Here is a 12405-nt window from a genome sequence, read left to right on the forward strand (position 1 = left end):
AGTTCCGTGCGGCTGTCAGCGCTCTGACAGCTCCTGCGGGCTGGGGCCGCGGGCGGGCAGCTCTTCCCCAAGGAAAAGCCACCGCAGCCCGGTGAGCACGTAGCCCGGCCAAGGGCGGAGGAGCGGCCGGTCCCCCCTTCTCCTCCCTGGCTGCCCCGCTGGCCCCATGGAGAGAGGGGTCAGGGAACCCAAAAGAATTCGTGCCGGAGCCCCCGGGTGCTCCCGTTGGGGCTGATCGCTTCTCCTTAACTATGGAGGCGTGACTCAGTCGTAATGCTCAGGCAGTTTTCAAAAGCTGCTGCGTTGCCAGTCTCTGTTGAACAGGAGGAAGGAAGAGGGTGTGTGGGGAATAAGGGAATTAAGAATCACAAAGATCGTGTGCATATGACATCATTGTGGCTGGACGTGGGTAATTTGTAATGTAGCTATGCAGAGCGCTCGGTTATAGCTATGGGCTCGTTACACCGAGGTTCCTTGCTGTGTAGCTCTCAGTGTTCCCGATTTGCCTTCCTTGAGCTCCCAGGAAATATGTGTTTGCTGTTCAGATTCCTTGCAGTTGTACCTGGAGCCCTGGTGTCAGGCAGATTTGCTCTGTGATGCGTCTTCTTTTCAGACATGCCCAGGAAGCGCTTGCAGGTTGGTGCTGCAGTGAGTTACCGAGACAACACGTAACAGGTTGGGGTGCTCCTGTCTGTGTTCACATGATGCCATAAGCACACAGTACAGTGTATTAGCTTATGATATTCAAAACTTAGTTTAATTAACAAGCGTCTTGCTATCCCTTTTCATAATTATGACCACACCTATATGAAATATATTCAGTTGAAAAAGGGTAGCCTGTTTGATGTTTTAATGTACAATGCATGCAGTAACAATGATCACTGGCCCTCCACACTTGTCGAACTTCGGAAAAAAAATATGTCTATCAGAGAGCAACTGGCTGCAGAAGAGTGTGAGGAAACCTTCAGAAATGGAATTATTAAACTTGTGTGGTTCTGCACAGTACCATATGGTGCAGCTGTTACAGAAATGAGATGGAACAGTCAGCCCCTTGGATGTCCTTTGAGACAGCTGTGCAGCGTAGCAGTAGGAGAAATTATATTTGCCATCTAGGAGAAATAAAGCTTTATTTTTGCAAGATGGTATTACAGAAATCTCTCAACTCTCCCATACTTGTTAAGACAGGAGGAGGTAAACTCTCTAAAGATTCCAATAAGCCGAACAAAAATGCCTAAGCTGAATAAATCTGCTCAGGAATAAGAGTTGTATTTCTTTGAATCTTTAATATGTGATCATGGTAGCAGTGCTAAGTAACAGGGCTTAATTGTGAATTCTTCCAGATGTCAGAACTGGCCTTGAAGTAGGGAAGTGCTTAATTTTTTGAATTTGCAGACATGAATTAAAGTGTATAGTCCAAGAACAAGATAGTAGCTGTCTGTCACAAATTTTACTTTTGTGGCTATGGAAACCTTAGTCTTGAGACAGGAGGTAATCCTAAAATTAGAACTGCATAACTAGTATATGTTTTAGATGGTTTTAAAGATCAATTTTACAGTGGCGTGTGGTTCACTATTGCATGGCCTCAGAAGTAGATCTGCTACAAATGATAGATGCTATTTGTGTACTAGTTTTCTGATTGATATAAATGCTTTGGGCTCCAAAAAAAACCACCAAAGTTTGATATCCTTATGAAAGTGCAAATCTGGATGGACAGTATTAGAAGGAAAACTTCTCGTGTTGAATGTTGTAAAGTACTACCTGGGTAGGATTGAAGCAGCTAACTTCAAAATGTAAAGCATTGTTTTTGAAGTCTGAAATCAAGTGTTATGAATCGAATGTTATGATGACATTTTAAGTGATGGTGCTATCTGGTTCATTTAAGAACTTACATGAAAATAATAAATCTGTAAACGCAGCACTTGCGTATACCAGATAGCTATGCTTATCCCTCTTAACTCTGGGATAGAAAAGCTGTCAGTGTATCCAAACTGTGCAAGAAGCCTGCGTGTCTCTGTGCTGTTGACTACTATATAGCATTAGTTTGTTGCTATAGTGGTAAGTAGTCCAGCAGTTTTATTTGAGGGATAAATATTACTTCTATAATTTATGAATGTATAGTGTCGTGGCTTAGCCAAGATGACAATTTTGCTTGTAACACAAAGCTGAGAACTTATAAACTGTCTTTTCTTGAATGCTTTTGTGGGGAGAAAAGAGAGAAAGCTGCAGGGAAAAAAAGTCATGATCATCTTGGCTATTTTTGTTCCATGCTGCTCAGTTCTAGGAGTTTCTAAGAACACAGCTAAATATATCAGAAAGCTAGCATCCAAATGTGATGCTTCATTCCTTAAGTTGTTTGTTGTTCTTAAGTCTGTCTAAATACATTTGCACTTGTTTTTCTAAAATTGAATGTTTTGGGGGTATCAGGAATGCAAAAGTTACCAACTGAGCTTTGGACTTTTTGTTTTGTTTTGTATTGTATTGTTTTGTCTTGCTTTTTGTAGCAAGTGGAATGTGGTCCTTGCAGGTCTGTGCTCTTAAATGAGGATTATTCTGTAGCTCTCCAGCACACTAGTTGACAAGCACTGCTTTCCAGTCTTGCATTGTCTGTGTCATATCAGAATTAAACAAAACAAAACAAAAAACTCACTTTCTTAAAATGGGGAGGTTATGAAGTGGTATTTATATAAGATAAAAAAGGAGTGCTAAGTGAGATGGAGATAAAACCCACTGTGGAAGTGTAATGTTTCAACGAAAGTTCAAATGGGAAAGGGCTGTTAGATCCATTGCTATGAGACAACTTAAAGGATGACTTTTAGATTTTCTGGTTCTCAGGATCCTGAGCCATAACCTATTCACACTTCTTTAGAATGAGAAATAAGCCTTCCTTAAGTAAATGGGAATAAACATAACTTTGATAGTTTCTTCCAGATGGGTTCATGCCTACTATTAATGTTAGCTATCAAAAACTAAAGTGAACCTAAAGATGCTAGTTGGCTGGTCAGCAGAGCATTATGTGTTTCTTCTTCCAGCATGCAAGCAACGGTCTGAAGCAGTTTGAATTGACCAAAAAGGCTTTCTTATCTAGTTTTAGAAACAGCAGCTCTTTGATCTTAACATGCTGTTTGGGCTGTGCTGACTGCTGGTTCTGGAGTGTGTGTGGTTTGTTTGGGTGTTGTGTTTGTTTTGTTTTTTTCTTCTGTGGGTTGTTCCCCCCAACTCCTCCCAAATGAGTGTCTGCTAATCTTTATTTTGGGCTTCTTTTTCCTGTGATTTTTTTTTTTTCTGGTTATTTGGGGGAGAACTTATTATGGCTGGCACTTTTTTGCCAGATCTCTATTTTTAAGCATAGATCTAATTTTTCATAAATTCTATGGTCCTTGGATAAAACTAGAACAAGACCTTGCTTGGCAGACTTTTCTCACTTGTACTTGAAAACATTATCTCCCTCCACCACTGCTGTTTAGTGAGTTCAGCAGTTTTGAGCAGAAGTTTGCCTGGCTTGCATGAACCAAGGGCAGATTCTAGACCTGCTGAACTAACTGGTGGTGCAAAAATGAGCTGGTACCTTCGCCTGGAGAGCTGGGGGGGTGAAGAATGATGAGGGAAAAGACAATCGGGCATGAGAGGGAACAGCAAGTGGGATCAGGAGGGGTGCTGAGTGGGATGCAGTCGTCATGCAGACGTTAGGAAAAAAAGCAGAAGGGCATTTTGAAGAGGAGAGTTCATAGAGAAAGAAGTCAGATTGACCTAAACAGGCTCAGACAGACTAGTGCCTACAATAACTCTTCAAGTACCTCTGAGGCTACTTCTTTCAACAGCCCCCGGCTCTCTGGAGGCTGAAAGGAGCAAGCTTCACGTTGCCTACATGCCGCAGTTATTAAACAGTGTTGGAGTCGAACAGGTACTTGAACATGTTGATTGTCTGTGATCTGATTTCACCAGCAGCTTGTCTATAAAGTTTCTTGCAGAAGGTCTAAATACTGTTCATTTGTTCCTCTCTTATATAATGTCAGCTTACTTCAAGCTTGTGGGTGGAGGGTTTTTTTTTCATGTTGGTTTGTTTTTTTTTTTTTAATCCTGGCAAAAATGTTAGTAAGTTAAATTTAAAAATAAGATGAACACTCTGATGCAAGGAGTTAGCTTTTTGATGCCAGCAGCTTTCAGCACAGGAAAGGCTTAACCATCTCATGTTGTTTTTGTTACCCCTGTATTTGAAGATCTGTAGCTAAATAAACTGACAAATGCTATTACCTAAGTTAGACAGATGTGAAGTTGGAGGTGAAAACCAACTGATGCTCTGGTCCGTTTGCTGGTGTTCCCTCTCCTTTTTCCTTGTATTCACCAAGTTTTTCATGTAACTTGTGCTCACTCTTCTTTCCTAAAAACTCTCAATATCTCTTTCCTATAACTGACTAGGATTTAATTAACTATGTAGGTACTGGTAGCCATTACAAAGAGCGTGTCATCGTGACAGATGTAAAAGAATTGACTCTCTACAAGCCTGAAACACTTTCCATGTTGTTGGCTTGAGGTACCTAATGCCATGGCCTTTACAAAGTGATCTGTAAAGTACCTGTGGTGGAGTTGATAAGTCATTCAGAAGCAATGATGAAATTGATCTACAAATTTGGGAATTTTTAATAGAAGAAATCATCACCATAGTATAGTATTGGTATTTCTAATGCTTTGGTACTGCTGACACCTAGGCAATCTTCTTTTCTCATATCATTAAATCATGGAGACTTCTGCAGTGAGCAAGTTTATGTAAGCCTTAGGTTTTAATAGTTGATATGGAACATATATACATTAAGATCATATGGAAGGAAACTGGTTGGTTTGTTTTGGTGAGTGTATTTCTTCAGGCTTCCAATATAACAGTTATTATAACCAAGACATCTTCATAAAATGGAAAATATTGAAAGGAAATCGATATCTAACATGAACAGTTTGGTGAAGCTTATGGAATTAAGGAAACTGAATTAATTCATGTAACTTATCTGTAGTATCCTTTCCTCTTCTGTCTTTCTTTAGGACCCTTGTTCTTTTCCCTCCTACCTGTCAAGGTAGATGTTTCAGAGCAACAGAAGTTTTGTCTTCAGAAGTGTCTGTTCTCTCAAGTGTGATCGGTGTGGTGAGGTCATACTGAAAAGCTGACTAGCAGGGTAATGAACTCTTGCACGAGCCAACAAAACACAAAAACCTGTTCCTCTCAACTTTGCATTACATGTTAAGTTAAGGTTTCTAACAGTGTTTCGTCCACATAGAGGAAGAAGGAAGAATTGACTCTGGGAGGCAGGATGAGAATGCTACCAAACATTAAGAACCCAGAACTTGGATCTGTAGGAGATTTCTAAATTTATTTGTGTTGTTTTTTCATTACAGCTAGAGTTTGAATGTGCTTTTTTATTTCATTGACTATAAAAATAATTATTTCAGAAGAAAACTCTGAATGTTTCCACTTGAAGAGACAAACGAAAATGCAACTGGCTTAAAAAGCTCAATGCTGTTTATTTAGATGTGTAGTAAAGCCAGATGTATAAAGCCGAAGATCATACTTGCAGGTGATGCAAATATCAGGAGCTCACACGAAAATCTCAGTGACAACCAGGTAGCACTCTGCAGTGTTTGATGGGCTGTGTGTATAGCACAGCTTCGCTTCTGTTTGCCGTTCTGAAAGGGTCTTGAGTCACTGCAGTAATCAAACATAGTTGTTGGGTTTTTTCCAGTGTGAAAAGTAACACTGGCTTGTCATCAAACATGTCAGTCAGACTCAGTAAACTCTTGAATGCCAGTTTATTTCAAAGGCAGAAAAACAGCTTCTCTGTAGAACTGTCGGACATGTTTTATTATGCAGATAGTTGTTTTACTTTTACAGACCAAACTGCAGGTAAGCTGAGAATCCACAAAGCCTCTGTGAGGAGTGACTGTTTGAGCTTGTGCTTAAAATGGCACAAAACTTGATGAGCCTGTTAACTTTCATAAAAGTCCAGACTTTATATTAAGTTTACAGTAATACGAGCAAGTGGAAGAGGAGAAAAAACATCTGCCATTCCCATCAGGTGGCATATGGCACCTAACACACAGTACACTGCATCTTATTTGGGTTGCCTGCGGACACTAGATGAGACTGAAATTTCTGCTACTCACCTGTCTGTCCTTTGGAACCACGTCTTGTGAGACATAAGGCTGTGAAGAGTTGTTATGGGGAAAGCTTCCCTTACACTGGCAGTAATCAGCATGGATCTAAGAGTATAAAATTTGGTTGATCTTTAATGTGTACCATTATACATTTTTATTTTAGCTTATAAAAAAATCAGAGCTGCGGATTTCTGCTTTAGCTTCTCCTGGTAGTGAATTGTTTTAAGTTTAAAGGCACATGTAGGGAATAAAAACTGGACAGCATAGGACAAATTCTTTCTCCTTGACTTTTTAAATGGTCCTGTGTTAGATGCAGTACAGAAACACATCTCTAACAAAATCTTAGTTACTTTTAAGGTTTAGCTTGTGACCTACTGTTTTCCTTCTAGTTCCAACATAAAATCCTAGGGACATGTCGTTTTCCTTCCTATTAGCCTTCAGTGTAGAATTCAGGGCACTCCTGAGATCCTGCTGTTCTGCTCAGCTAGAATGTGTAGAAGTGATTCTAACCCCAGCAGGCACATTGTGAAACACGGTATTGTGTATGGTGAAGTAGATCTCTCCATCGCGTTTCCCCAGCTTGGGCTGTGGAGCAAGTGCAAGAGGATCATACTGGGACTTGCTGGGGACCCTTCTGTAGTTTAAGAAGTGCAAGAACACTAACACTGTATTGATTTTTTTTAAAAACCACAGAAATGAATAGATAACTTGAACCATGGCTAGCCCACAGTATTTAATAGCTGGTCTGCAGTTTTGCTTTCTGAGTTCTCCTGATTTTAGTAGCAAATTTGAAAGTTTGCTGTGTCAGTTTCCTGTTGAACCAGCTCAACTTAGGAGTGTGGTGTAAAAGAGCAAATAATTCATTCTTAAGTAAGAGAGCTTGTATATTGAACTAATTTCTGCAGCCTTCTAAAACATTAGAGTTCTACTTAAATATGTGCTGGGTATCGGTAATAATATTGCTGTTCTTGTAGTAGTGCTGTAATGAACAACTGACACATTTTAAATGGCTTTGCACCATCCTTCTGTGTGTATTGTGTAAAGTCGTGATCTTTAGAATAATGCGGGTGGTCAGACACCGCACAGGTTGCCCAGAGAGGCTGTGAAGTGTCTGTGTGCGGAGCTGTGCAAACCTGGGCTGACACAGTCCTGGGATGGTCTGGACACATCACTTAGGTGATCTCAGGAGGTCTCTTCAGCTCAACAATTCCACCTTTTTGTGAACACAGCCAACTGTGGAGGTTGGTTTTAGTTCTTTTCCTTCTAAAATAAAGAGAAATAAACTCCTCTGGGGAGTTTGGAGTGTTTTTAAGGGACCTATGCATATGCAAGTGTTGGTTTAGATTGTTTTCACCAAGGTTCTCCCTCAAAATAGAGTTTCTTTCTGAGAACTGGTTGTGTTTGAAAGCATTTTGTTACACAACAGATCCAGTCGTTTATGTATTCAAATTTGCTTATGTGAAAACAGAGCAGGTTTTGTATCTTTTGATTCCACCCCATTATGGGAGAGAGGTGTATTTTGTTGAAGATGAATAATGAGGAGATCAAAGTGCTTTCATCCTGTCCAGATCTGGGGAAGAAGCCACCCATGGAGCATTTAAAAGGTAGAATAAGCTGTGTGTAATGAGGACATGACAGGAGAAGGCAAATGGAAAACAACCTCTGTGTGCTGGGTCTGTGGTGTGTTTGCTGCGGCTGGTGAGGAGTAAAGCAAGGTTGGATTTAGAAACCAGAATCGTAACTTCTATGAACATTTTTGGGAGTAGAAATAGAATAACATAATGTAAAGGACAAATAACTTTCTATGAAGTTATTGGTAGGAACAGCAGACTTTCTGAAGTGAGCAAATCAGTTAGTTGAATTTGTTTTAAATTTCAAATCTTTATTGGGAGTGTTAAGTGACTCGCATCTCTCACACTGTAAGTTAATAAAATATAAGGGAAGCTCAACCATTAATCAAAGCTAGTACCCCATCAAGCAAGGGAAGAAACTCAATTTACAGCAAAGAGATTGTTTTATGATTTAATGCTTTAAATATGTATCAAAATGTTACTGCTCTCTGTAACACAGAGGATGGGGCTAAATCTGTTAAAGGAAATGCAATATTTTAGTGTTCTAAAGTAGAGGAACCGTCAAAGGTCTGCTACTTAGTTACATCTGTCAGCTTTATTCATGAGATAATCTATGTAGCACGATGCAGCGTGCAAAATGTGTTCTTAATACTTAGAAATCACCCATGGAGGTGTGTAAAACAGTGGGTAAGTAGCTAGCATTATAAATTCCTAAAACCCACACACGTTCTTGTATGACACATGAATAAAAGTAAAGTCTTGGTGGATTTTGTGTTGAGGAAAGGACAGAAGATCTTTTTCTTAAGTCCCATTATTCCTGGTCATCCTGTCGCATACCGTGCTGCTTTCTTCTTCTGTTAACTTTCTGTGGAGCTGGAGCTTTCTGTCATACATCTCCTGTAGCTCCTAATCAAGAGTCACCCTTATTTTCAGGGCTAGGTAGGTTGATTTTGGACTTGTATGTGCTATTAGGAGTTATGTTGTATTAGGAGTTATGCTTGGTTGTGCTGTGTTTTCCATTACATTTCACTTCTTCTCATATCCTTATCTGTCTCTTGCCTTCTGCTTCCTTCATCAGCTGTATTGCTGTTGCTTTTTGGTATTTCATGAGCACCACTGATAATTTAGGAAGAACAAATCATACGACTAATTTTTCCATTGCTTGGAAGAAAGCATTGTCCAGAGAGAACAGCACAGAAAGGATGCTTAAAATTCTCTGGCTGCTTACAAGAGGAAAGCTACAGGGATGCAGTCTACTAAATGTATTTTTCCTTGCAGTCTCTTGCAACACAAAAGCAGATGTACTGTTTCTGGTAATGCCCCGTTATTCTGCGATAAGAAGCGTAGCTGCAGTTGGTCTTGATCCCTTCTGGTGGGGTTTTGTACGGGGGGATGCACAATGGGTCTTGGACTTCATTAGTACCATAACTCTGGTTGTATAATGCATGTTGTGTTTAATTCTTGGAGTGCTTTTAGCCCTAGACCTCATTTCTAACATCTGAGAAGCACAGATATAGCAGGGCACAAGAAGAGGCAAAAATAATATAAGAAGTGAGCTTTAACAACAAGTCATATAGTTTCAAAGTAAGTAAAAATTTCAGGGAAGTCAAGATGTTAGGTGTATTTTTTTACCTCATAGCTGACCCTGTTTTCAGCAAGAGGTTGAAGTAGATACCTGTTGAGGTCCTTTCTAACCTGACTTTTAGAATAAATAAATAAATAACTCCAGTTATTCTAAAAATTGCTGCTGGACTGTAAATAAATGAATCCTAAGCTGTTTGCTCTGTTTGCATCATAACTTGCTAATAATAATGTATATTTTAAATCTGTGTATCGCTGTCTTGTTCTACCTGTTGACAATACTTAAGTTATTTGGTAAACTAGCAAAACACTTCAATTTCTGAATTGCTTCTTTCTCAAATCTAAAAAATTGCTTAATGTTTGCCATTATTAGTGAATTTCTTGGTCTATGCCAAAGTTTGCAGGTTTGTTTTTGTGTTTGGTTTTTTGTTAGTTTGTGGTCTTTTTAGTAGAGTGCTGGCATTAGAAACTAGAGTTGGTCAACGTTGTGGGCAAATTGTAAAGAACAGTTATACTATTTTGTTGACGTTGCAAACAGTAGTTAAAATGTGCCAGTATGACATACTGTTGTGTGCTGGATTTCTTTTTCAGAAATCGGATGTGTATTAGTGGTACTTCAGGTATGACCTGTATGGCAAATTCTGTTCTAGGGCTTCTAAACCACGACTTCTTGCATTTTAACTACATGATTAAATTTAGGTGTGTGTTCACTGTGTGCCATGAATGAGCACATTAGGGTGAAAGTAGGAGCACTGTTTTTTGTAAGTTATCTTATAAAAACTGCTTGAGATGGTCTGCTGTCATAGCTGACTCTGGCCTTTTTTGAGACAGAGGGATATTCCTGATTGAACAATCTTTGTGTTCCTAAGTAGAGGTTGCTACCTTCCTTACACAGCAGAGATTGGAAATGGCAGCGATTGCATCCCGGAGCAGTGTCAGAGCAGCGCTGTTGGACCAAGATCAGTGATGTTGTAAGCCAAGCACTTGGAAAACATCCAGGTCTGGATACCAGTGTTGGGTGCCAGTGGGAGTCTGGAATGAGAACTCTTGGGGACACACGTACTTTTACAGTTACGTTCACTTGCTGACATGTGAGGCTGTGGCTGTGCTATGGGTTAGGTGCGGTAGTACAAAACATTCACATAATTAAGACTTCCAGCACCCAGACAGTTTGTGCATACATTGGCTACTATTTAACCCAAGTTCTGTTAGTTGGGTGCATAAAAACCTCCTTAAGATTTTTTTTTTCATTAAAAGTTGATGGTGATTATTAGCTTTGTTTTTTAAGGGTGTGGCAACTGCATTGGCATTCGGCCTTAAAACACCAACGTGCAAGTTTGTGAGCTTGCATGGTTAGCATGGTGTAAGTAGCACACAGGAAGATCAGGATGACAAATGTCAATGGATGCGAACGTGCTCTTTCCAGGTCATACAGGATCACGGTACTGGGTTATTCTGTTCATACGTTCATGTAAGTCAGTGTGTCTGTAGCATGACTTCCTCAGAACAGCTGTTTCTAATGCAGCTCAACATTTCATCATGATGTTTACAGTTTCACCAACAAACTTTTTAGTGCTCTCTCCCATGTTAATCTAAGGGAGTAATATATCCTCATCTGATGTGATCGCTCATTCATTGTGGCAAAGGATTAAAGCAAACATTTTGTTCTTCAGTAAATATATGTTAGCTGTATAGGGTTCTACTTGGAATTCCAAAAGAACAGAATAGTGTAAGATCCATGTTTTGATATTTATCAGCACTGTAAAACTTATGAGGTTCTTTTCTAAGACCGCTGAGATTGTTTCCTGCAGCATCGGGTACCTAAAGCAAAGAGTGAAAGATCAGCAGTGTGGTCTCCAGAATGTGAAGGCTCCACATCCAGCTACCCTACCGTAACATCCTAACGTGCAGGGGCGCACACTGACGTTTGGAGATGTATGTGTGTATGTTGATTTCTGAGATCTCCCTTTCCAGACTGTTTTGATGGAAACCAGAAGCTACTTCAGAGTTTCATGGCAGTAGGAATAAGTCCACAGGCTTTTTTTTCAAAGGGGAAAATGTCAGATTTTTATTTATCTTGGCTAAAGTAAGGTTTTGCTTTAGAGAGGCAGCCTATTCTATGTGTTTCTAATCTTGTGTCCATCACTGTGCTTGAGAATTTTAAGGTTGGGTGGGAATTGTTGCAGTAATAATATTCTTCTTTTAAATGTCTCTCCTTTTTTTTGTCCTTTCTGTTTCAGATTTAGCCTTGGAATCTAATCCATCTGATCATCCCAGAGCAAGCACAATTTTCCTGAGCAAGTCTCAAACAGATGGTAAGTTTTTTTCCAATTAAAAAAAAAAAAAAAGAGGTGGGAGAAAACCTGTAAAAAGACTGCCTATTTTAAATATACAGCTCGAGAACACTTAATTACATTAATTATTTCAAAACATAGGATTAATAATTCACGTGTTTACACAGAAATGTGTTTGTAGTCTATTTTACTTAACACTTAAAATCACGTGTTCTTCTAAATGCTTAAAAATCAGGAGATTTCAGAGTCTGGGTCCTACTGGTCTGAAGGAGCAAGGCTTTCCTCACTAGTGTCATTCAAGCTTCAAGCAGTGATGGTTTTTTATGACCAAGGACAGTTTTCTATAAGGAATAATAAGCCCAAGGCATCAGTCTATATCAGTTGCTTTTGAATATGTTGGTTTAAACTGTTTGAATAGTTTTAGTAGCATAATTATTCTTGAGTCATGGTTTTAATTACATGCATATATTGTGATTTTCAGTTTCTTTGCAAATCTCTTGTTTACTTAATGAAGTTTTGAACAACTACTATAGCTTGAGCATTCCAAGTGCTGTTAAAAAGTGGAGGTAGTTCCATATTACACAAATAAAAAAGAATTCTCACAATAGTACATTTTGAAGTTGCAAGTAAGAAGGAGCTGAAGATATTATTTTTAAAATGTTTCTGTTCCTCTTGTAGTTGGTTCTTGTTTGAAGAGGTGTGTTTTCTAATACCCATTTCACTTGAGGCTGGATGTGTTGATGGAAAGCTGCAGCATGTCTTCTACCTTGGCATAGATTTGCCACAGAAAAGCAGAATTATTTTGACATGTTTTTCACTTG

The 12405-nt window shown here is 39.3% G+C and overlaps 1 protein-coding gene across 2 annotated transcripts in view; it reads left to right on the plus strand.

Moving 5' to 3' along the window:
• The window catches only part of CCNYL1 (cyclin Y like 1), a 31089-nt gene that overhangs the window by 654 nt on the left and 18030 nt on the right, over positions 1-12405 (plus strand). For both annotated transcript variants that reach the window (XR_014184282.1, XM_082055113.1), the window contains exon 2: positions 11531-11605. Coding sequence is in view for 1 of the 2 variants with exons in the window: in XM_082055113.1 (XP_081911239.1) it covers positions 11531-11605 (75 nt within the window). In the remaining variant the exon portion in view is untranslated. The remainder of the gene's footprint in view (positions 1-11530; positions 11606-12405) is intronic.

Source organism: Streptopelia decaocto, assembly GCF_964273445.1.
Source record: "Streptopelia decaocto genome assembly, chromosome: 6".
Taxonomy (NCBI): Eukaryota; Metazoa; Chordata; class Aves; order Columbiformes; family Columbidae; genus Streptopelia; species Streptopelia decaocto.